At 47.6% G+C, this 25,463-nt stretch overlaps 1 protein-coding gene across 2 annotated transcripts in view; it reads right to left on the bottom strand.

Annotated features, from left to right (window-relative positions):
• FGF18 (fibroblast growth factor 18) overlaps nt 1-25,463 on the bottom strand; it is a 65,637-nt gene that overhangs the window by 27,906 nt on the left and 12,268 nt on the right. For both annotated transcript variants that reach the window (XM_086758853.1, XM_086758854.1), the window contains one exon: nt 11,730-11,910. In XM_086758853.1, coding sequence (XP_086614979.1) covers nt 11,730-11,910 — 181 coding nt within the window. The remainder of the gene's footprint in view (nt 1-11,729; nt 11,911-25,463) is intronic.

Here is a 25,463-nt window from a genome sequence, read left to right as displayed (position 1 = left end):
AGAAAACCAAGCTGGAAGCCGCTTAACACTCGGTGAGAGAGGGAAAAATAAATCAATGTATTTGCTTGATTGGGGTCCATTTAAAGCTGGTTGTCAATTAGTTCAACACAGTTTGCTGTTACAGAGCACAACAATTTAGCCCCAGGAGCTGAAGTTTGCTGCGTTTCCTCAGATTCCTCCTGCTGAGAGACAGATATGGGCTGCAGCCAGGTCAGGTACCAAGGAGGAGCGAGGCTGGAAGTCACAGCCACGGAGCAAGAGCCGGTGAGAGCGACCCTGACATGGGATACAGCAGGACTCCTTCCTTCCACACAAAGTACACAGTAAACTGGATTCATGTCCAGAAGGGAGTAGAGATGATAACTGTTTGCTGCACTGGTACAAAGTGTGCCTCTCCACTCCGCAGCACGCAGCTTTTAAGATAAACTGTGGTTTCTATACCCTTGTGCACACAACATCATCTTTACAGATGTAAGTGGGTCACCCCAAGCTGAGGGAAAGGGCAGAAGGACTAAAGCGGTAGAACAGACAGCTTTGCCTACATCCCATTTTTTAAACAATAAAAACTCTTAAAAATCTCGATACAAAAATTACAAAGAGAAAAGGGAGGGACAAACCACGAAAAAAACACTTCCTAATGGTCCCACTGAATGCATCCAAAGGAGAACCACTGCCTTCAAAGCAACGGATCATTGATGACTTCATCTGTCAGTTCTGTTCTGACAATCAGTGTTGAAAGACACTCACCAAAACAAAATAATTTAGGCTGGGAAGGCTCTCCAGAGGTCCTCCAGCTCAACCCTCTGCTCAGAGCAGGCCCATCAGGGCTAGAGACCATCGCTTCTCAGCTGTGTGCCAGCTCCCCTGCAGTAGGTTGCACTTCCCAAGAAAGCAGAGGTCCCTGTCTGGATTTAAGCATACCCTAAGGGTGCGTGATCACTGTGCCAGAGATGTGGCTGCAGAGAGACAGACTTACAGACTTGGGGCCCAGCATCAGCAAAACTGAGAACAGACCTCAGCAGGAGCGAGCTGCCCATGGCCATGAGCCTCCACAGCCCACGGAGCCACACCGATCCACGTTTACCTAACAGGCATCCCACGGCGTTGAGCTTTGCTGCTGTCAGTACCTCCACTAGCTATATTAAAGCTACTTTATGTCTCTGACTCCCTTCCAAGCACAGCACGCCAGCGCCAGCAGCGCCACGCTTCCTGACTCATCCGCCACCCTGCACTCACAGATGCCACAGGAAGAAGGGTTTGTTCCACCAGCCGCCGGAAAGGGCACCTCATTTCTGAGTGAACATATTTAGCATCCTCTAATTAGGATCTCCGCTCCTCCCCATGCCCACACAGATCCAATAGTTCCAGCACTAGAAAATCCTGGCGAGGCTCAAAACAGCAATGGTGACGGTCAAATGTTCACCCAAACTCATAGCTGCAAGAACAACCAAGGCTGGCAGCTAGAAACAAAAGTGCAGTTTCTTTGCAATGCTTTTTGTCTCCCCTCCTCCAGCCCTCCCCAGGTGGAGCAATTCACCCAGTGACTACACAGCTCTTACACTTGCTTGTTAGCACCCCCAAATTAGTAGGTGTAAAGTCAATATCCTTTTGCCTATTTACTCCTAATGAGTCACCAGGCAGAAACTTAACTTGAAAAAAAAATCAGTTCCAAATGCAGATGCAGAAGCAAATGAAATAAAGGCAAGAAACACCGCTGAGCAAACCTCACACAAAGGCAAGGGGCTGGGCACACCACGCAGCACCCTGCCATTGTCACCGGCTAAAACCTAACAGCTTTGATTTGCCTCCCACCAGCAAAAATGGTTTGAAATGCAAGGTCTGAACAAAGGTGCAAGACGCAGGAGGAATGGGAGGCACTGCTGGGCACTTAATCTCCTTTCAGTCTCACACAGGAGCTCCAGGAACAGCTCTGAAGAAGCCGGTGGAGTTTCATGAGTGAAGGAAAGAGGATAATCGGGGCCCAGTTGTAACAGGGATCCAGCCCTGTGATCCCTCCGTGCAACAAGCAGAAATGTTATTTGGGATTTATACCAAAATTACCTTTAGGCAAGCTCCTTTGCTGCTGGAATCTGGGACAAGATCCCTGATCCCAACAGGACCAGACCAGCTTTCAGCAGCTGCAGAGTCCACCCTCTGCCTCGAGACAATGTGCGACTGGAAACTAGGAACCCCAAGCACCCTCATCTGCTTCAGCACTCGCTCCTGCAAAAATCTGCCAGAGCAGTAACGGGGGGTTTGTAGTGAGGATACCCCTCGCGCCCATACCACACGGAGGGCATGGACACACTGTAACCCTTGTGACTGTCCCTGGCCAAGTGTTGAGGCCACTTGGCCATTATTTTTAGATTTATCTGGTGTTTACATGCCATCCTAATTCTTAGCCCTTCTCTGCTGCTTCTCCACACCAAGGTCTTCACCATCTCCAGTGGCTGCGAGTGATGTCCCCTGCTGCTAGAGCTCCCATCTCACATCAGACTATCCATTTCCTCTCCTGCTTGTCCTTCCAAAAGCACTTGAGAACATCAGTTACAAACCAAACCATACCGGCAGTACCAACTTGAAGCCAGGATCCCAAGTGCATGTCGCCTACCATATGCTCCAATCCCAATGGCTTGCGTCACAATTGCACCACTCCGACACAACATCCGCTCCTCCATCCCAGCTCTTGGATGAGGAACAGAAGCAGCCGAGCAGTGTCAGAGGACAAGGACTCTTCTCCATGATTCTACCTGGGCCAGATCCTTCCAGCCAGTACAGCTGCCATCCAGTTGTGATCGCTGTGGAACTGCTTGTTGGAGAAGACCCAAGACTCGTTACAGCTAGAAGAAGGTAGAATAACAGCAGATAGCAGGATTCTTTTCTTATTGCTTTGGGAAGAAAAGCGCCCTTTTTGGCAGCTGTGAATGCAGAGGAGGAGTGCCTTTTAGGCACTCATTTCAGCTCTCACAGACAAGAGCAAAATAAATCTGAGCACTACTCAGTGATTCTTCAAGCTCAACCACTCCAGGTACCATCAGTAAAGGACAGGCACATCCCCAAAGCGACTACAGCAGAAGCCAGTGACACAAAGCTCAGGAGACATTTAGAAGGTCTCAGCTCCTATGTCACCATAAAAGTAGGAATTATCTGTTACAGGCATTCATCAGAAAATACGTAAAATTCACCGGGGACCGAAGTGTGTGCTATTTATGCTGGCACAGCTCATTAAAAGGGATGTTCACAGATGGCAGCCACGCGACCATCTCCCTCCAACCCCAATACCCCTTGTCTTCCTTACGCTAAGAAAAAAAATAAGGTTTTTTTACGGGGCCCTCTCACTCCCTTTACTTCTAGCTCGCCTTCCCTTCTTGCGAGCGCTGAGACCGCAGACGCTCTACACGTGTTCTCTGCATCCGACTGGCAGGCAGTCTGGAAAATGCCAGTATTGGAACGGCCTGAATTCAGCGGTTTCTGAATGCTGATCGGACACTATTTCGCTCAAGCCACAGATAGTCATTTTTGGGGGGTATTTTCAGCTCCCTTTTTGGATTCGTCCAGATTTCCAAGCGTCATGCATCAGCAATTTCTCCTCTTCAGAGCTTCATTATTTTTCACCTTTCTGCCGAGCCTGAGGCTCAGTGCAGTTTTGTAGGGGACCCAGTCTCTTCCCTCCTCTTCCAGACGGCCACGCAATGCTACTGGCGTTGTTAATGTTTGCTGTGCTCCACCTCGCAGCTGCGGAAATTCCTGACTATCTGGTTTTTAAGAGAGCTGAGGTGAAATCTGAGCAATTGAAGTACCTTATTTTTTTGGAAAGTCTAACACCTTTCTTGAGGAAACCCCAATCTGAAAACAGGAATGGTCTCACAGCATCTAAAACCACCAAATAATCACTTCTAACCAGACTACAGATGTGATCTCCATTACCACCATCTCTTTAGAATCTCTCCATTTGCAATGTTTTTTCCTGACATCACAGCTATGAGGGGAGGGACTGGTGCAACCCTTATTTTGGAGATGAGGGGGACACATGAGGTGATTGAGAGGATTAAATTCTTGCCACTTCATTATACATGAGGAGCAAATGTCCTGCTCTCTCCACTGTCTCGTGGGTCCTGTCTCAGCATCCCACCACCCAACCCAGGCAAAGCGGCATGATGGAAATGCTGCAGCTGAGTGACTTGGCTACCACCACCACATCTCCAGGAAAGCAAGCTACTGACTTTAAGTATCTCAAACGGCAACCTAGCAAGATCCCATGTGACCTTCAAGCAGAAGTGTGCTCTTTACACACCAAGCTTTGGATTTCCTATCCTGTCTTCAGTTAGGCATGTTCTTAATAGGGTTATTGACATTTTTTATTTCCTCCAAACGTTTCTTATGAAGAACAAATCTCACTGGCCACTTGACAAGATGCATGGGAATGTACACCAGAGCCAAAATGTACAAGACAACTTGTTCATGATGTTTTCCTTTTACTCTGGAGATGGGGAAAGAAATTTAAAAATGCTTTCAGAAATGTAGAGTAGCCTATTCGCAAGGCACTTTTAATTGCCTTCCAAGAACTGACTTGAATTCACGACCGGCTGAATGCTTAGATATGGGAAAACCTCAGATACCACAACCAAGGCTTGATAATAGACACTAGCATAAAACTGCAATAAACTCAAAGGAGTGCTCTCAGCATTTGTGCACAGAATCACTCACGGCAGAGAAATATATTTGAAATCATGCAAACTTCTTCCAGAACTCCACCATGGAATCATAGAATGGTTTGGGCTGCAAGGGACCTTAAAGATCATCTCCCAGTATCCACCCGACAGCTCCCAGGTACAAATTTCAGATAAAAGTAGTCTTGTAGCATATGCAGAACACATTTTCAGAGCCACAGAAGAGAAAGGGAAGCTCTAACTTTGTTTCTGTGTTATTTCACCACAGCCAGGGAAGAACATTTAGCAAAGCAGCTGCTTGAGCTTCATGGGAAAGAACCGTAACCACGGCAAGGCAGGGACAGATAATATCGTATTGACCTGTCTTCAGGGCCTGGCATCCACATTTTCATAAAGTGTCTCAGAAGATAAATCACTATACTAATAATATTTGTATTGATTATCTAAACTGAAGCAGCAATCGACTCCATTGTCTCACTTCCTCTCAAATTGCTCACAGATGGGATCCTATTTCCTATTCCGCATTTCTAATGGGAACACTTAAATCACAGCACAGAATTATATACACACACAAACTGTTAACAAAAACCCTTTTATGACTTGCATGAAAATAGAGATTTTTTTTTTTCCACTTTGTAGCTCACTTACCACTCCACACAGAAATTAAAAATGACAAATTATCAGCAGTCCTCTAAATTACTTCTCCTCGTTATTTCTGGGGCCCTAATATTTACTGACAGGCCTATGCTTTCCGAACCCTGATCAGTGATTACAGAGGCTTGAAAAGCTTGGGCACAGAGCTAAAAGGTTGGTTTTGTTTTTTTTTTTTTTCCTGTGAAAGTCAAGGCTCTTTAAGCCATCTCAAGGTCTAGAAACAGGGAAATTAAAAACCACCATAGAGGCAATCACTGACAGAGAAAAAACAAACAGCAGCTTCTGCTGTTACCGCAGGTACAAAACAGGGATCGTGGCAGAAAAAGCTGAATTTCAGGTGTAAAGCTGGCTGCAGTTGGAATTGGGGGTAGCAGCTATCAAAACCAAAAGTAAAGGAAATTGGCAACAAATACCTTGTTCGAAATAGGTTCTGTCATGAATCAAAAAGCAAAAGGCTTGGATTTTACTTCCTAAACTTCTCATCCCGACAAAGCATCCCCTGCCCTGGCACAGGCACGGAATACAGCAGAACAAAAACCAGAAATGTCCCACATGCACAGAGGGTTTGTGCAAGCTGCTTACAGCACATTTCAAACAGCTGCCCGACATGTCGGAGTCACAGGGAAGGCGAGGGCGGCCAAGGCCCCAGCTGCCCGGGAGCTCCAGCTCCGGCCACCCCGTGCGTGGTTCCACAGACCAACACCCGCTTTCCAGGGACAACCTCGCCACTGCCCCACTGCAGGGGGTAAAAGGAAAAAAAAAAAAATTAAATTAAAAAATAAATTAAGCAATCGGGGGATGCTGGGCAAAAAGGGAAAAAAACAGAGCCACAACAAAGCAGCTGGGCGGCGAAGGCCTCTCCGGCTCAGGCCAGGCCCCGTCCGACCACACAGCTGCCGTGGTGAATGATCGTCCCTTACGCTGGGGTCAGCTCTGCCCCTGGGCTAAGTAAGTGAAAATAAATGGTTTAGAAGATAAAAGGTCTTTAAAAAAATATATATATTTGTCTTGCTGTCATGTCAAAACTGTAATGGGAAGAGACTGGAGGCAGCAATACATCGGTTAAATAGGAAACAACCACCCTGATGGTTGAGAGGAATAAATTACAAAGCAAATGTCATGCAGGATGTCGGTCTGAGCCGCACCGGGATGGACAGCCCTTCGCACGTACCTGGTTCCTGGGAAGAAAAGCAGACTCCCGAGCATCCAGCCTGTGGAAATACAGCTACATTTAACCAAACCAAATTGCTACGTGGGCTACATCTGCCTTTCTTGCAGGTTAATTCTGTGCCTTCCAGCCACAATGAGTTAAGTTTGTTTTTTTTTTTCCTTCCCAATCTTCCCAGGAGAGGGATCAAAATTGATTTTAAGTATTCCAGGAAGGGAAAGGGTTAATCAGGTTTCCCAAGGCAGCTTGCTGTTAAGGTGCCAGAAATACCGAGAGGAAGGAATGACTTGCTAAAGATGGGACAATGGCACTGGTATTTTGCATTTGTTTCCAGGCTTTGAGATAGAACAAATGGGAGTCATTAGTGAAATGAGTTTAGGGAGTTCTAAATTAGCTGTCAGGCTGCCAAACCCGAAGAAGTGCTATGTCAGCTCATTAATTCTGGAGAGCACAGGCTCACCCAAACCTAGGAAGGAATCCTGCAAAATGTAGAGTCAATTAAAGGAGGCTATTTTGCTATAATAATATTTTCCACACGTATTACACCTCCTCATGGAACGGAGCCCACTCCGACCACAAATGAAATCTCCGGCGGGATGGAGTGTGGCTGATGTCTAGACAGCTGTAATGCGCTCGCCATGGGCTCGTCCACCGGCATCTCTGGGAAACTCCAGCTAGAGCAGAAGGCAGAGACTGCAAGCCGCGGAGCACATCACCCAGGAAGGGAGCACCCATCTCCCTGAGCTCTTCGCTTTCCCTGTACCACCCAAAAAAGCACATCTGTACGGGGAGTGATGTTCTCTACCAGGAACGCCCATGACACGCAGACGTAACACCTGGCATCGTGCAGGCACGCCGGGCTTGGCCAGCCTGACCCAAGTTTGACAACACCCTGCTAGCCAACCCAGGCTTGGTTAACTTCCCCAAACCTGCTGTCTGGAGAGCATCTCTTGAGTCCTGAGCTAAAACCCACTGAGCTCAGGGGGAGCCTCAGAAAGGACCTCACTGGCTCAGGTCCAACCTCCTGGGTGGCTGACAACACCGCCAGCAGTGGGATGCTGAGGAGAGATGTCGTACCTGTGCCCTGCCCCTTGCACAGGGGGTCCTCAAACAAAGCCTCCCATGCTGTAGACTAGAAGGTTTATAAAATAAATGGTTTGTAACTTTCTAGGGGACCTAAGAGGGTTTTTTTTTTTAAGACTGTGAAAGACTATGTCAATGGACAAAATACCACTGGATAACAACCTGGAACACACTGACAAATAATTTACCTACACACACCACATCCCAGCCTTCAGGACACCCGAGCACTCACAGCAAATAAAAGTTACCTCCACAGAGAGGGCAAGCCCAAAAACCCCTTGCATCCCCCTCGCCTCTCTCCTGATGGCTATCACCGCTCATTGCCCTGCAGGACAGCAGTAGCCAGGGACAAATTAAAACAAAAATCACATGGCTGTGAAATACAAATGAGGCAAAAAAATGCCTTCACCCAACCAAGAGAGCTCTGTCTCGCCAACTGCGCCGGATACAAAGATCATGAACAAACAGGATAGAATGTCTTCTGCCTTTTGTGAAATGAAAATAAATGAAAGGATCTAAGGTTTCAGGTCACTGATCCCTCTCTTCCCTATCTGTACCATTTATCGGAGGTAGAATATAAAGGTTCCAGGTCCTTTTCTTTTTTTTTTGTCAGCACTTTAATGGTTGTTTTTTCTCCTTCCCCCTTTCATTTTCTGAATGAAAGGACCACTTAGGAACCTGTAAAGTAATAATAAGCTTATAACAGGAATATTGTTTTTCTGGGCCAGTGCAAACTCCTCCTGAATAGGTTGAAGAGATTAAAGTAAAAATGCAATCTGTAAATAGATCAGTCTTTTAATTAGTTTATAGTCTGTTAAGAGATAATATTTTGCTCACATAGATCATCTGTTATCTAAAGATCTCAGAGCACTTTAGGAACATCAATTAAGCCTTAAAAAAAAAAAGAACAACCTTGGGAGATAGGTAAGTGTATTTAGATTAATTAGTGTTGCTGTGAGCAGCAGGCATTATTATTAGATTTAATTTAGTCCAATAATTGACTTATCTGTTAATGGATTCTAATTCATCTGAGAAGGGATCAAATCCATCTGATTAAAAGGATTACATTGACTCAATTAATTCTATTAACTGACTTAATTTGCCATTTAATAATTTGACACATGGGGCCAGATCTTGGCCCTGAAGAACCATAAACCAAAAATTACATAGTGGAGTTACTATGCCAGCAAAACTATGCATAGCAGAGCAGGCATTTTTCCTTGCACATGGCATTTGCAGACCCAGATAAAACATTCAAGGGGGGCTTCCTCCAGCCAGATCCCCCCAGCCCTGCGGTACCTTCTCCCCTGAACCAGGGCTGGCTGGTCATTTTGGTCATTGCGCTGTACTCACGGTGGCTGCCTGTGATCTGCCACCTCCCCTCTTTTCTCTTCAATCAAGAGGTGAGAAGTTTTACAGAAGTGAATAAAGCCTTGCAATAAAACAAATCTCCCTTCAAAGGCAGGACAACCTCCCACACCAGCCATTTGGAAGCTGTATATGTGGGGGGGGGGGGGAGAAAAAAAAAAACCATCTCTTCACTTGGACACCGTTCTTTAACCAGCTATGAAGGTATAAGAGGAGAGGGGAAAGGTGTTAAATGTTATTAGCTCCCCCATCCTTAAAATTGGCTAGTCCTGAGCCCCTCAGATCTCAGCCACACCTTGCTGCTCCACAGAGCTTCCCACACCAAGACGGAGTCTGCGTTGCCCTTGCCTAAAGTTACCTTCTCCTAACGGGGCTGAGCCTGAGGAGAGTTCAGGGCTGGAGCCAGGTCACCGGCACCTTTTCCCATGCCCCTTGCCTTTTCTCAGACATTGGCTCTTGCTCACCCTTCCAAAGCTGGGCTGTAATCCTTAGGCATCAACCCACACCACCTCCACCACCATCTCTCCCCTGGCAGTGGGGACAGGGTTAAGGCAGTGTGGGGAAGCCGCACGAGACCGCACCGTCTGCGAGGGTGACGAAGCCAAGAAACGAGCTGGGCGCTCCCCGGTGCTAAGCCTGGCTCTGAGTCACCGTGCCAGCACAGAGATGGCAAAAGAGGGAAGAGGAGAAAAAGGGCAGGAGGAAAAGCAGCCATCTGCAGCAGGGGAGGAAAGGTGTCCTCCTTTAGAGGCAGATCCATCAGTGAGATGGAAATGTGGATCAAAAGTTTGCAACTGTTGAGACCCCAGACCTGGTTTAAGCCTCTCTCTGGTCTTGATCAAAGGTTACTCCGTAATAATGCCTCAGGAGAAGGGGTTCCCAGCACATAATGAATCCTGTGTCATTGCCTTTGTATCCAGTTTTGGCTGTAACACAGATGGTTCTCACTTCAGTAACTCTGACATCTCCCCCCCTTCATTATCACAGCTAGGAGCTCTGCACAGTCACATCCTGGACCCCCGCGTCCCACCTCACTGTCTCCCCAATTATCATGCTCTACGTGTTCCCACGCCACGCGAGACGACAAGCAGATTTCCATAACCTTTCAGCAGGGCTAGGGACAAGAAGGCTTTGCAGCTTGACTCGCCAAAGAGTTTTATTAGGAGGCGCAGAGGAGGGAGCAAGCGGGGTGTTGGCAAACGGCCTCTGCGGCCAGAGCCCTCTGGCTTGTTGGAAGGACACCGGCAACCAGGAGCGGAGAGGATTCGGTGGCAAGCAGCAACACCAGCACCAGGGAGCTCCCCAGATGGGAAACCTCAGGCTCTGCAATCGTGGAGCATCGCCACCATCACCAGCACACTGCTGCGCGAGGATTTGTTGTTCAGGCACGATTGCATATGCATGAAGGGGACAAGATGGGCTTTGACACATAAATTAGCACTTGTCAGCTGCTCATGGGCACACTTCCCTGCTGCACCCCACCGTAAGTGCCGCCTTCTTTTATGGAGAGGAAAACCACATCACGGTACCTGACAGCCAAACATGGGCAAGAGCGTTTCCCGGGAAGCCAGCACGCAGCAACGGGTTTACATACCCAGCCTTAAGAGGATGAATGCAATAAAAGGACACAATAATTAGCAGCCAAGTGGCACTTTCCACTCCTGTTCCACCTGGGAATTTGGGAATGACAAAGAACAATGCTGAGGAGACCTCAGGCAGGCCTTTTCTGAGAGACTGGGTGACTCCAGACCGCAGCTGTGGGGTTCACTTCACACCAGCCAGGTGCCTCTCACTGTCCCCTCCCACAGCACAGCTCACCCTGCTCCTCCGGTCGCCTCAGCACCAGCAGTAGCTGCCCTTTGCACCAGCCACGGCGTGTTCCTCACCCTGCCAGAAGCTCCCCGAGGGAACCACTGTTCCCTGATTTTGACCCGCCACCATCAGAGCCCACCCACACCTCACCAGTGCTTCATGTGGAGTCAACCTCACGTGAACGTGCATGCTAGCCAACACATACACACAACCTCTGCAGCAACGCATAGGGCTGTACATCCACAAGAGAAAAAGGACCAGTTCTCTGGACAGCCTTAAAAATCCTTTCAGTAACCGACTTGAGCAAAAGTATCTCTGCTGCAACCATCTCAAAATGTACCAGAATTAGTGTTCTTTTCATAATTCAGCCTGCTAGCAGCATTTCTAACATGTTGCTTGTGCACAAATCACAACGAGAATAGCTGAACACATTGCTAGCCCGGGGGAAGTTCAATTATTTGCATTCCTGCAGGATTTGCACGCCCTGAGATTCAACTTAAGCTCTGGGGTACTTGCAAAGCTCCAAAGTCTGCTTCACTTCAGTTCAAACCAAATATCTCGCCCACCTAGAAAGAGGAGAGTACTCCATTGAAGCACTGGATTCACCCAAACTTGAGCCCAGAGTTCACAGGGAAAGAACATCCCCAGTCGCCAACCTGGTTATGGCTTATGAATTACAGCAGACACACTGTGAGTTCATCCATTGGGCAGAAAAAGATGATTCTCTTCAAGCACCACCATACGCAGATATACTGGGGGACGACACTACTGTGGGAACTGCCTGTGGCTGAGAGCCAGGCTGACAGCCTGCTCCAACACAAGAACAAGATTCATTAGCCTGGAAAAGTTTTTTCCCTCCTTTCATCCTGTTTTTTTATTGCTGTCCTTATTTTTCTCCCAAGAGGTCCTCAGCCCAACATACAGAATTAAAGCCTTTGACGTAGAGTCTGGGGGATCCCAGTAAATATTCTTACCATATTTATCTCCATCTTCTCCTTTGGCACTGATCCTCCTGCCAAGCACTTGGATGTGTTTCCCGCTTGTCCTGCTGTAGAGCTGATAGAGCCGAAGCTGCTTCCTGCTCACGTCGTCCCTCGCTCGCGTCTGGTTCTCCACGTGTATCCGAAAATCTACATTCTCCTCGGCAGCAAACATCTGAGAGCGGATGGGGAGGAGAGAGAAGAGGACAGACCATGAACAAAACAAGCCGCTTGGACAGAAAGACAGCATGCCAACGGGCACGCGGCGCAAGAGGACTCAGATTTGGCTGCCCTTCACTTGACAGCTGCAGCCGCGGTATCAGGCACTCAACGTGTAATTCTAGCCAGAGCTGGCTCTCAACAGTAAACCAAACCTGGGTTTTACAATCAGACTGTGGGGTTGGTTTTTTTTTGTTTTGTTTGGTTTTTTTTTTTTTGAGTAAAAACTTCTGCTCGGTCCTGCTTTGATTTAATCCTGGTCAGGCACACTGGCCATAAATTAGGCTGTCTTTTGCATACACATAGCCTCTACCAGGTTACACGGAAACATGTGGGAAAAAGGGGAGGGACAACTCCATTTCAGAGAATTTGTGCTTCACCTTCAGCACCTGCACTGAGTCCCAGATTAACTGCAGGGAAGAAGTGAAGGGAAAAAAATTATGCTGTCATTAGCAGACTGGACTCTAGCTTCGCACAGGCATAAAATCTACTATGATAAGTGTCATTTGTACGCTCTTAGGCACTCTTCAGCCTAACTTTTTCGCCAGTTCTGCTTTTCTGTGAAGCCAGCTCATTGGTGACCATCTACGGATGTATCTGTCCACCTCCACAGGGCCACAGCTGGGGCAAGGATCACGAGGACCAGCGAGAGCCAAACCAGCACACCCAGCAGCAAGGCCGGTATCAGCAGGGGTCTGATCACTTGAGCCACTTCATCTGTTTTCTCTGGCCAACAGATTAAATTAACCTTAGTTCACTACAGCCTTAAAATATTACCAGAAACTTTCTCTGACACATCTGCCCTTCTCTGGAGGTCTTGTTTCCTATCTTAACTGTTTCCAAGAAACACTGAAACAGGATTCCAGCTTTTGCTTCCAGAGAGTCATCCCGCCTTGCCCGAGGTCAGAGGGCCAGACAACCCTGACGTTCTCAAGATGCCCTCCCAAAGGAGAGGCTGGGCAGCACGCACCCCAAAGCGCCTCACACCCAAATAATACGAAAGCCCAGAAATCACTCCACAGTCTATCCCTGAGAGCATTTGCCCCACAATATCCACACTGCCCACTCCAGACTCACAGATGGACAATATTTTGATGGCACGCTCCCCTCACAGGGCAACAAAGCATTTGGAAACCAAAAGCAAAAGATTATCAAGTGGCGCACACGCAAAACCACCACACAACAGGCAATTTTTAATTTCACCAAGACAAAGACCGTTCAAAGTCTACTCATTCTTGGTGAGCTCTGATGCTCTGTACCACTTGCGTGTAAGGAAATTCCACCACATGGGAATGTAATGATGCCTAGGTTTGGGGCTCACAGAGGAACATGAGCTCCTAGCAGGGTCACTGCTACTCCTCCTAACACATTCCCGCTACAGCACACTTGTCCTAGCCTGCAAGCAACACTGCTCTGATACATCGGTGTGGGGATGGAGCTGGCAATGCAAATGAAAAAGTGTCAATAAATCCTCGTTCAGGCCCACTCCAGATTAAAACATATAAGAGCAAGCGGCCACAACATGCAAAATAGTCCTGCTGCAGCCTCCTGCATACGTTATCTCATACCAGCACATATTTCAAAGTCAAACACTCTCTGAAAGTCAAAATCTTAAAAGAACTTTCTAGCATCTCCAGTTATCAAGTAGACACAGATACCAGCAGCAGGAGGAAAACCTCAGGCAGCCAGTGCTGCTGAGCACCAGGCCTTCACTAAGCAACTCAAACAAAAACATTATATTCAGAGTGGCAATAGCAATGAGGTTCGCAGGGATGCTGCGGGATCGCCTTTGCTGCCTCTGTTCAGTGCTGGGATTACGCTATTTGAAGCCCAAATCTTGGGGAGAAAGCAATTTAACTCTCCTATTTTACTGCCGGAAGTCAGGAAGGGATTGCAGGAACTAAACCTACAGGCTGAGCAAAAGGAGATTCAACATGACGCTAGGTCTAAGCGGACATTCAAGGTAACAGACAAGAATCACACAGTTAATCGCAGCGATATTTCCCGCTCTCAGAAAACAGCACAGCAAGAAGCCATGACCCAAAGCTGAGGACACGAGAGGAGCAGCAGCCAGGGCACCTGCCAGGAGGGCACGCGGGATGCTGACAGAGCGCATGGCCATCACCGAGCCATGCACCTGAGGCTCCGCAGCTACATCTGAGCACAGCAAGCAGGACTTGGCTTTTGACATGAATAATATTCACTTTTTTTCTTCCTACATCTTTTCTTGCTTTCTTTTCAAATGATATTGTTGCAAAGGATGCTAAATGACTAAAAACAGAGATGTTCGAGTAACATTGACAGTCTGCCTTGTACCCACAAAGGCAAAGCTATTTGCAGTTAAGATTCTGGCTCCATCATTTTAAGATTTAAAACAGATTTTAAACCAAGATGATGTTGTTACATTGCTTTCACCACATGTTAAGGAATTTCACATTTTTTAGGAAAAAAACCAAAACAGGTGGGATCTGAAGAGGGGGGAAGAGTAGGTTGCTTCGCTTTCTTGGAAACTTCAAACAGAAAAGGCAATCTGTTTTCCAAAACATGTTTTGTCTCTCTTAATTGTCTCTCAAAGACTCACACCACAGATACCCCAGCCCACAGCCGGGTGGACTCCAGAGCACCCACAGAGCCATCCTGCACTGCGGTCAGCTCCAAACGTGCCACGAACCCGCCTGCACGTTTGTTACAGTTCTCCTGCCCAAGATCAGCTAATTAAATATCTCCTCCCTCGGCAAGAAAGGCTCATCACAGCTCAGAGGGATGGCATGTCCTCCTCCTGCAGCCGAGTGCCCAGCTGGCACCACCCACAGCCCCAGCACCTCATCCCTAAGCCCAGCAGGAGACTGACACAGGGGTCAACAGGGGACACTGACCCCTGAAATAAAGCCAACCCAAGCGTCTATCCCTCCAACACTTCTCCAGTAACAGGCCCAGCTCCAACACAGGGAAAGAAATCCTGGAGGAGGAAGGTGCTACAGGTTCTCCTTGCAGCTGCCCTGTCCCCTGGTCAAGAAGCCAGCAGTGAAACCACCAGGACTCAATCTGCCTGCTTAAAGATAAACACACGCTTAACTACTCCACTGAAACAGGATGCTCGGCTGGAGGGCGGCCAAGCTGAATCAGGCATGCCAGCCTGGGCTGCATCTGGCCCGCAGCAGAGAATATCAATACTCTAAAATAAAATTTCATGCAGTGTCGACTTCATCATGAGATAAAACCTATTTGATCATTGCTGAAATCCATTCTCACAGCATCCTTGCCCTAAAGAGTGTAGTCCCTCAAGCAGCTAACTTTACTGAGATAAGAAAGTCCATTTATATATACCATAAGAGAGACTTTCTTTCATAAGTCTCAAAAAAATTAGTAACATATGCCTCCTTTGGTAACTGATCGCCAACGCTCACTCAAGAAGGTCACCTAAAACCAAGACCATCCACCTCCAAATACATTTCTGTAACAATTACAGAAAAACAAATGTAGAAATGTCTTTAAGTCCCAGTCCCACTTGAAAACTTAAGGGCTTTCACCTCTCTTCAAAGTAAAAGGAAATCTTTCTCTCTCTTTTTATATGCAGTAAGAATATATTGATAGTTAAAAAAAAAATCACACACAAAATGACCGCCTTGTTTTGGCCTTTCGATCTGATCATCCACTCATCCATACTGCAGGCAGCAAAACCTACAGACTCTGGATCCAGAGTTCAGCACAACAGGTCCCTGAGATGGCCAGCTGCCTGCCCCTTCCAGCTCCCGACCAGCCACGTGCCCTGTGGGACACTCTAGGGACAGGAACAGGATTTCCTGCATTCCTTGATCTCCTCCTCCAGCATTTTGGTGGGATTTGGGGTTGTGGTCTATGGTGCACAGCTATCCAACTGCTCTGGGCCACTGTCTGTGCAGGACACCTGCAGCGGCTCAGGATAGCAGGTTTCACACAACTCCATCCCGTTCTTGGGCAATGACTTACAGTCTGCAAAATCCCCGTCATTAGAACATCAAATTCTGTTTCATTTTTATTCTTCCTCTCTTTCTTTTCAATCAGTTCCTCATCCATTTATTATTTATCACTACATCTTTCAGTGGTAACGTACAGCTACAAAGATGGCCTGAAAATACAGTTGGCAATGTAGAGCTTATGCAAGGGAATAAACAACACTTGTTAAAAACAGCCATCACCTCAAGCAACGGATGCATCAAAAACGCCTCACTCCTGAAAAGAAGCAGCTCTCCCTCCTCTGTCGTACTTGCCCGGTCGTTCAAGGTAGGCACGTTTAGTCCGCAGCAACCAGAAACTACATCTGTCTTCAGACAGCCCACACCAGGAGATTTTCAAGTGCTTTTTTTACCAAATGATTCTCAAACAATGAGTGGATTTCAGTTTAAATGGCTTTACAATGATCAGCTTAAAGAATAACGCTCCCACTTGTTAAATCCCAGACAGAGGGCGAGGGAAAGACCATTTTGCTGATGCAGCCTAAGGTGTCACCGCAATGCCCAAGAACAGCAGAAGCCTCTGACAGCAGCACAGCGATGTTAGTCCTACCCGAGCTCGTGCCACATCTCTGGAAACGCCAATGCCGTGTTGTGAACGGAAAGCAATCACAGCCCTGCCAAGGTCAATGAAACCCTCACGGTGCCAAGCCATGCTTACAAGATTTGGCTTTCCATCCAACCAGCCTCTACGCACTTTGAATTTTCTATTTTGAGCTTTCCAGTAAAAGGGGAGGTTAATCTGTTATTGTTCATGTCATAAAGCGTTACAGCATGAGATGTCCAAGACCCACAGCACGGCCAAGTTAGCTGGAAGCTGGACTTCAGAATTTCCTGATTTTTTGCTTTTTATCCTCCAAGCCTCATCAGAGAGCAAAGCATATGTCATTCCCCAAACTGAACTAGGAATACAAAATCCTCCTCGCTAAGGGCCGTACCGATTGCAAAAGATAAACAAATCAAGCTATTCAAAGTCCTTTCAAACCCCATCTGATAAGCAGGAAATACTTACTACCTTTCAGCCATCAAATCAACCCAATATTAATGATTTTCTCCATGACCTTCTAAACAGATGAAAGTTAACTTGATAAGGTCAACAAGAGGATATCCAAGACAGATCTCTCTCAAGTCTACAAAGGCAAGTAACAAACCACTTCTCTTCCACGACTTTGGCAAAATTCCTCGATGCCAATTACAGCAGGATTTGCTAGCTCACTACAAGAGCCATCTGCGACATACCGTGAAACACAACACACTCATCATTTGCTGCTTTTTTCCTCCTTTTAACTGCAAAGTCAATCCACCGCCAGGATATCGTTACCTTCAAGTTGCGCATTCAACGGGAGACAGGCTACAGCATGAGTGCCAGCACTGCACAAATATAACCAAGCCTTTCAAAATAACAGAACTTAGACCTTTGTCTTGGTGTTTGATTCTTCCTGCTATCCCCAGAAAAAAATATTTTCCCCTTGAAAAATAAATATCCAAAAAGCTAAGTTGCACTCTTAATCCTGGGCAATGTCACCTTGGATGACGACTGCGTACCCTCTGGGGTGCACTGTGAGAAGGGGCAACACAATGCACCTTGGAAGCGGGTGTTTTCAAAACAATGCAGACATGAGACTTCACAAAAGATGTCCCCAATGGGGTTTACAAAGTATTTCACTTGAAATGCCTTTTTTTTTTCTTTTGAGGGGGGAAAAAAATATTTCGTTAGACAAGCATGAATGTCCTATTTAGAATGCAGATGCCAAAAGATCTTGCTCCCCAAGAGCTGTACCACTCTGTAGTCCATTCATAAATTGAGTCATGAACGATGCATCTCTTGTCTTTCCTTCCTTAGAAGGCTGTTTCAGAAACACTTCCCTCATATTCTCTGCCTTAATTTTCTACCTTATGTATTTACATCCAGTTTACATCTGTTTAGTCTTGTACCAACAGTGTCCTTCAGCTTGAATAACACTTTTCCCACTTGTGCTTCTCCTTGCGAGTCTTCAAGGCTATTCCCTTTCTCCACTCTTCTCCCAACCTCTATTTCACCATGCTGGGAAAGGAAGAAAGCCAAGCACCAGACCACCTCCACCTCTCCTCATCGCAGAGGAGCTCCTGCCCATACCAAAGATGGGTGTTGAGCTTTCCCCCTCAACACAAGCCCGTGCAGGAGACATCAGCCCATCACCAGGAGAAACCCAGAGCTCTTCCCACTCCTGCACAGATATGCTCTGAAATCAAGCCCCTTGTTTCTTGGACTTGAGTGCTTTCAAGTTGCTGCAGTACGTGAAATTCAATGATGTTTGTTCTTTGTTTAATGCACTCTAAGTGAAATGCATGTAGGGATGAAGCTGGAAAGGAGAAGGAAACGGGGTGATGAGGGGGTCGAGCCTGCCCATCTCTTTGGATTTCAGAAACTTTAAACAAGACCCAAAGAGAAGACGTTTCCAGGGTTTGGAAGAGGGGACATACAGCTCAGCAAGGCGACAGATACTTGGATCCAAAAGCTGCTCTGCAAGCAGAGCTTTCTTTTCTCCGGAGAGCTGCCTGCTGCATTCAGAAAGGCCATACATTACATCTCCTCGGGCAGCGTCAGACCTTCATTCTCTCCGAAACACACAGTCCCCGAGAAACACAGCTATCACTCAGCCAAACCCCCCAGCAGGTCCCCAAGATCCCGTCAACTTTCCAAGCCATGTACCGCCACTATCATGTCCATCGACCCTCAGATGGCTGACAACAGCGTTACTGAGCCTGGTATGAAATCATGAGGAAGGAGGGAGGGAGTGCCAAAACACTGGAACCTGAGAGAGTTTGAGAAAACGAATGTTTTATGGTCCATCAGTCAGTATTTGGCCATTTTCTAGAGAAAGATGATGCTGCCTTCGAGAAAATCAAATTTCTGCTTTGATGATGGAGCGAGCCTTAGCCAGAACTGTGAAAACTCACCATTTGTGAGACGGTGACATTTTAAACTTGTTCCACCCTGGGAAACGGTTCAGTCTGGGGAAGAGCAGGGTTTCAGCCTTGATTAATGGCTTCTCAAACCCCAGCTGTTCTCACGTGCAACCAGAGGAAGGGAAGACGCCTCCAGCCAGCACTGCCTGCTGCTGCAAAGCCCAGCGCGAGAGCCTTGCAAGGGCTGCAGTATGGCTGTCTTCCATGGGCTCCAACACCCCCGTCCTCCACCTCTCCACCCACATCTGCCTGTTCTCGCCAATTTGGAACCCGGTCACTGGCTGCCGCCCCCAGGTCACATCATTCATATATACCATGAGCAACAGCAGCCTGTGTGAGGGAGCCCACCCCTCCAGCGTCCACCTTCCCCCTCTGCAAAAGCCTGCCTTGTGCCGTGGTGCAGCAGCAGCGAAGGGGCCAAGACTGAGCCACCTCCCAGCACCAAGAGACACCTCTTTCCCAGTGGGACCCGTTCCTGCTACCTGCGCTGACCAAAGCAAACCAACCACATACATCTCAGCGGCAGGGGTATCTGCAGGGCACCACCTCTCACCATGAGCTCTTGACAGTTTTGATTCTCCAGAAATACAATTCTGACCTTAATTTTTTTTCTTATTTTTCTCCAGTTGTAACATTTTCTTTTTTAAATTCATGGCTGGTATTATTTTACCACAGCTATCAATCAGGCAACGAGCAAGCAGGGCTTTTTCTTTCTTCCTTTCTGTCTTTGTCTTTCTTTCTTTTTAACGCTTGTTACATCTCCACTATATACTTCCTCTCCACACAGCAATATCCCTTCAAAGCTTGATATTATTGAGCAGCTTTCAACCATGCCCAGCAGAGCCATGTATTCTCCGCATTTGTCTGGCCTTTGTTTCTGGGAATGAAATGCCAATGGCTGAACAGTGTGACTTCGTTTCACTCCTTCATTCCAATACTTGTTCTATTTCTACCCCACTGGGTCAAACTCACCTATTGTGAGACCTCACCGATTTCAATTACATCAGGGATTAATTTGTTCCATTGCGTTGAAGCTGTTAATACAATCCTTGCTGGCTCTAGATTAGAAAAGGCACGGTGGAGACCTCCCTCGCAGGCAGTGTGTTTAACAGCGGTCTTGATCTTCATTTTTGTTCAGTGGTGGGTTTTTTTCTTCCCTTTGTGCCCCTTTGCCCCTCTTTTCACAATCTTCCCCTTCCTTTCTAAATTGCCCTTATCAGAACTGGGTGGTCCTTCTGACTTCCACTGCGACTGGCAAAACATTGCCTTTCCAAAGCCGCTGCCCAGGGCTTGTGAGGGAGGTCAGCGCTGGAAGGAAGGTCCGGCCCGACACTATGCAGATGTCACCACTCCAGCTCTGGCACCTCATCTCCCCCAGGATGATTTTGAAGGGTCACTGCAGGGCCCCGCGCACCCAAAGGGATCTGCAGGCACTCAGCGCTGCAGCCAACTGTCAGTCAACCAAGGTCTTCCGGGGAGAACTGAGATCCTCCACAGAACACACGGGCACGCTGAAACGCACATTTGTCACTTAAGTCTGGTTGTCCTTTCTGGGGTTCCCAAACTGGGACACAAGATCACGACAGAGCTTTAAAACGCCCAGCCCTCTGGTCCTGAAGCACATCTGTGATCCAGTTTAAGGCAATTTCAGTCATCCTGACTCAATGCTGTCATTTACTCATGATTTTGTCTCAGGAAGAGATACTGATGGTGCAAAACAGTTCAGATTTGTTCAAGTGCTACAAATCTGTCCCACAGGACCTACTGCTTTTCCATTTAAAAAAAAAATCCAACCACACCTTAGTGAAACTGTATTTTTTAGGAAACAGATGCCCCGTCCCTGGAAACATTCAAGGGCACGTTGGATGGGGCTCTGAGCAACCTGATCTGGTTGGAGATGTCCCTGCTGCTTGCAGCGGGGTTGGAGTGGGTAGCCTTTAAATATCCCTTCCAACCCTAATGATGCTATGATTCTATGATTCCAGAATAAGAACAGGAGTTTCAAAAAGATAAGTAGGGGAAAAAAATAGACAATATTAAAATAAAACCAAAGAGATTCCTTCCTCCCTTACTTACTGAAATACACCAAATTTCCACAGCGGTTTCATGAGGTCACCTCAGGCTTCCATGGGGCACCTCTGTGCAGCCTGGGTTGCAGGAAGTTGTGAGGGTTAATGCTGCAGCTGCCAAACTCACCAGACAGAGGTTGGATAGGCTGGGTTTCAGGGCTCCAAATTTGTTCCCATGTTCAGCATTCGGTTTTCCAAAATCTACAATGTTGCCATTTACTACTGCTTTTTTAAAAAAAAAAAAAAAAAAACTGGAAGAAACATAGGAATTAGCTGGATGAGTATCACCCAACTGTTTATTTAGCTCTGCCACTCACCTTAGACCTTGGCAGAGCACTCCAGGGATAGGGTGAAGCCCCCACATCCCCTCCAGGCACTGCCCCACCTGCCATCTCCCACTCCAGCCACCCACTCAGGTCTCATCCCCGTCGGTGCCAAACACCACCTGGGCAGCACTGCCTTGGAACAACACAGCCTGGACCTGGACGCTGTACGATCACGGCAACCCAGACCTTGGTGCCAGCAGAAACCCTTACACCTCCGCAGAAGCAAGACCTCACTGCAGGTACGTTGCTCTGGACACATTCTCCCACGCAGATCTAATGTACCCCGAGACACACAACCCATGGAGAGAAGACAGGATCAGCTCTGGAGAATATATTACACTGCAACAGCCTTCACAACAGGCCTGATCGCCAAAAATCACTGCTTCTACAAGCCTAAGCTTTCAACCATAAAGGGGAATATTTTGGATATCTCCTACCATGGTTTCTCCCCAGATGGCTTTGCTGGGGAAGAGCTAAGCTCCCATCTTCGCCACCTCACCACAGTTATTTCCAACACTGTCAAGTTCAATGAGGGCAAAATAAAACCCAAAACAATTCCCCCCCTTCACACCGTGTCTCCCAAGGAGAGCACTCTCCACTCAGGAGGAATTTTCAGTATTCATTAATTCCCCACACACTCTGCTGACTGGTGGCAACTTTCCTCATGCTTCGTACGGGCCATGCATGACCCAGGGTCCCTGCATGGCTCCGTGCCACTGCCATCACTCCTCGCTGCTAGCACCAGGACGTAAATATTTTTCAGAAGTAGTTTCATGCCTGTGTCCCTCCTCACAGCAAAGAAAACTGCAACAAGGCTTTGCAAAACAGCCCCAACCAATAGACAAAGAGTAGCAGGGACCCTCTCAACGGGATGCTCTTGGGACAAAAGCTGCAGGCACCCCACTAAAAATACTTAGCAGCAATTTGTTCGTCTCTTCAAATGAGATCTGAGCCCAATTACTGAAAAACCTGCCAGGTTCAAAGCACTCCTGACCTTTTCTCTCCTTCCCTCCATCAGCAGCAACCTCCTCCCGGGGCAGATGCTCCAGCTGCAAACCCGTTTGGCAACGGCAGCAGGGCAGAGAGGAAACCCCAATCCTGCTCCCCTGAAACTGGTCTGGGGCTTTCCAAGGCCCTGGCAAAAGGCAGAGTCATTCATCCCTAGGAGTCACAACGCCGGTTTAAAGCACGAGCCCACAGGTCCAAGGTGACACCTCTGGCTCTTCTGCTCCATACCAGCCCAGCTGGGACCTTCGTGGAAACAGGAGCAAAAGCACAAGACATGGGAAACCCAAGCGATACTCAGGAAAACACCACCATCAGAAGGAGACAGATCACCAGAGACCGATCTCCCCATAAAAGAAATAAACATTTGCAGTGGCAGCACTGCAGCAGTGATCCGGTGTTTACCCTGGTAGCTCCTTTCATCCCGGTCCCCTGACATCATCCAAGGAACACACAGATCCCTGCTCCCACTGCAGAAAAGCAACTCCCTCTAGGGTAAAACATGGCAACTGCCGAGCAGCACACACGAGTTCAGGGCAGGATTTCCAAAACACCTTTTTCCATTGCATTTGCAGAGAAAATAGAGATGCGGCTAACAACTGTCTCCTGGGACAGTGGCTCCCAGGCACTGACCTCACGTGGAAGGTGGTTTCTCCAAAAGCACACAGCTGATTCAGCAGAGATGCCTGGAGACCCTATCAAATTATTCCCCTGCCACTTTACCTCTATCGAGTTTCCTCTCTGGAAACCTTCCATTAAGTTCCAACCAGTCCCACTCCTGCATATTCTGGCAGATAACACCTGGTGACCCTACACGGAGACAGTGCCAACGGGAAAGAGACCTCCTTCTGCTCACTCATCCCGTGAACTGGCAGCCTCCGCACAGTGCTGGGATATAAGAAAATGGTTGTGACCAAGGACAGGGAGGTTAATCCATCTAACAATAACTGGAGGCCAATCAGGGCATTTAGTGAAATTGCAGAAGTCATTCCGCTGGGAATGTTTGTGCTGCTACCTCACATTCTGCCTTGTGTTCATTCCCACCAGCCTGCCTCCAGTTTTTTCATGCCTGCTTTTAGGCCTGGCTGACACTAGTTGTTTGAGACCCCAAATCCCTCCCATAGCTTGCACCCTCCCCTCCAAAGTTTGTCTTCTCTGTCATTCAACTGAGCATCATCTTTACTCCCACCGTCCCCAACAGCACCGCTCTGAAGGGAGACGTTGGCAGGTTCAGGGCATGTATCGAATCCACGTTATGGAAACTACCAAACCACCACTGGAAAGTGGTAAATACACAGCAGCCTCAATGGTTACACACCTCAATGCTTACACACTGCCTGCTAGTATTAGTTACTGAGGGGGGAAGTTGTCTCTCTCTGGGCTCATCTCTTTCAGAGCCTAATTCCAGCCCCCAACGGGGATGCCCAGCTCAGGGGACAGCCTCTCCAGGCTCTTCATCCTGACCCAGTGAAATAAAGCCCATGAGAGCAGGGCTGGCATTGCTGAACATGGCTGACACATGGCAGCATTACAAGGGGTCGCTGGGGACCTGCCCTTCCCCAACTGCCAGGCTAATTTGAAGCTTTTAGTGTCAAAACAGGAAAAGGAGTTGTACGTGAAAAAAATCTGCAAGTTTCAAGCTATGATTCACAGAGATAGTGACTTACCAGGTCTAAAAACCTCAGTAAAATACCAGCCACCACTGGGTATTTCCTTTTCTCCTTCCAGTTCCCACTTGTTGGTGATGCTGACAATATGTAATGACATTCTCTGTCCTTGGACTTCACCCACCACATCCAAGCAGTCTATCAGATGAGCCCTGACTCTGGATACAGTTGGAAGAACTAGGAGCATAACCCTTGCTTCTTAAAAAGCAAAGTAGATAGCTGTATCAAAACAGAAATTCACAGAAAGTGAATCCCAAATACACAGGAAACCCTGCTGACATAGGAGGTGGACAGAACTCATTTCCATTTGAAAATGTGCTACTTTAAATAAATCTCTTCAAATCAGCTTACCTGGGAAGACTCACTCTTATTTAGCAAAACTCAATTAAAGTCATAATTAACAACAACCTTCTCTATTTCCATTATTTCTCCAGGGTGGCCCTACCTGAAACCATAGTCTGATACACCGCACAGAAACACACTGCAGAGCTTCCAGGAGCGATCAGCAGAGCGTGATTTCATACCAAAAACATCCCCAGTTTAAGACCAAGATGTTAAAAAAATGGCTTAGAAGTTCACAACCAATGAACAAAACGTATGACTAACTCCAAAAGCTTCAAGGGAAAACAGAAGAGATAGGAACCACCTCAGTTCCAGTGCCCAAGATGCTCCTTATCAAACCCAGCACTCTTGCAAGCCCGCAAAGAAGCTGCCAACTCTTTCACCCCATGCCCTGCCAGAGGTGGTCAGCAAACAGGATGCAGAGGAAGCTAAGCGCCGAAGCTGGGAACGCCTCAGACCCAGCCTGAAGACACCTTTGAAGAGATGTATCCCAATTCAGTAACGCCCTCCCCAAAACGGTGCTCCTGTACCATCGCTGCTGCTTTCAGCCTGCTGCAGGCTGCCGTGCGCTGCGGCAGAGTCCCCTTGGCGACACGTAGGGATGTGCCGCAAGACCATCCCAGAGATGAGAAAACCAGCTTTGGAGCTGTAACTTAGGGCTGGCAGTCACGCCAGCTCGGTACCTGCTAATGAAGGGTCAAGCATCTGTTTGGCACTGCTGGTTTCGCTTTGTAAAACCCCTGCTGCCAGTGTCCTGTGCCCGAGGAAGCTGGAGGTTACTTTATCACTGCCCGCTCCTGCTTGCACACACAAGCGGCTGATCCATTCCACTTGCACAAGTTACCCTCAACACGAAGCCCAGTCTGCTGTCCTGGGCTAATATGCTCCACGAGCATTTCCACTCTGATCAACTCTGCTCCAGGTTGCTCCATTGCATGCCCACAAAATCCATCAGCCATTAAGAGGGAGCAATAAAAAAATATCCCAGCTGGGTTGGTCTGTAAAGGCTCTTCCTCCTCCACAGCCAGCCACCACCCCATACCTGCTAACAGCCACAAAACTTTTCCTTCCCCAAAAGTTCTTTGAAACACATTCTCAAGCCCTATTATCTCTCCTGTTTATACCACGCTCCCTCTATTATCGAGAAATCTCCAAGTAA

The sequence above is a fragment of the Chlamydotis macqueenii genome, chromosome 14 (genome assembly GCF_036417535.1).
Source record: "Chlamydotis macqueenii isolate bChlMac1 chromosome 14, bChlMac1.mat, whole genome shotgun sequence".
NCBI classification, from domain to species: domain Eukaryota; kingdom Metazoa; phylum Chordata; class Aves; order Otidiformes; family Otididae; genus Chlamydotis; species Chlamydotis macqueenii.
Note: the sequence above shows the minus strand (reverse complement) of the source record. Positions and strands in the feature narration are given on the sequence as shown.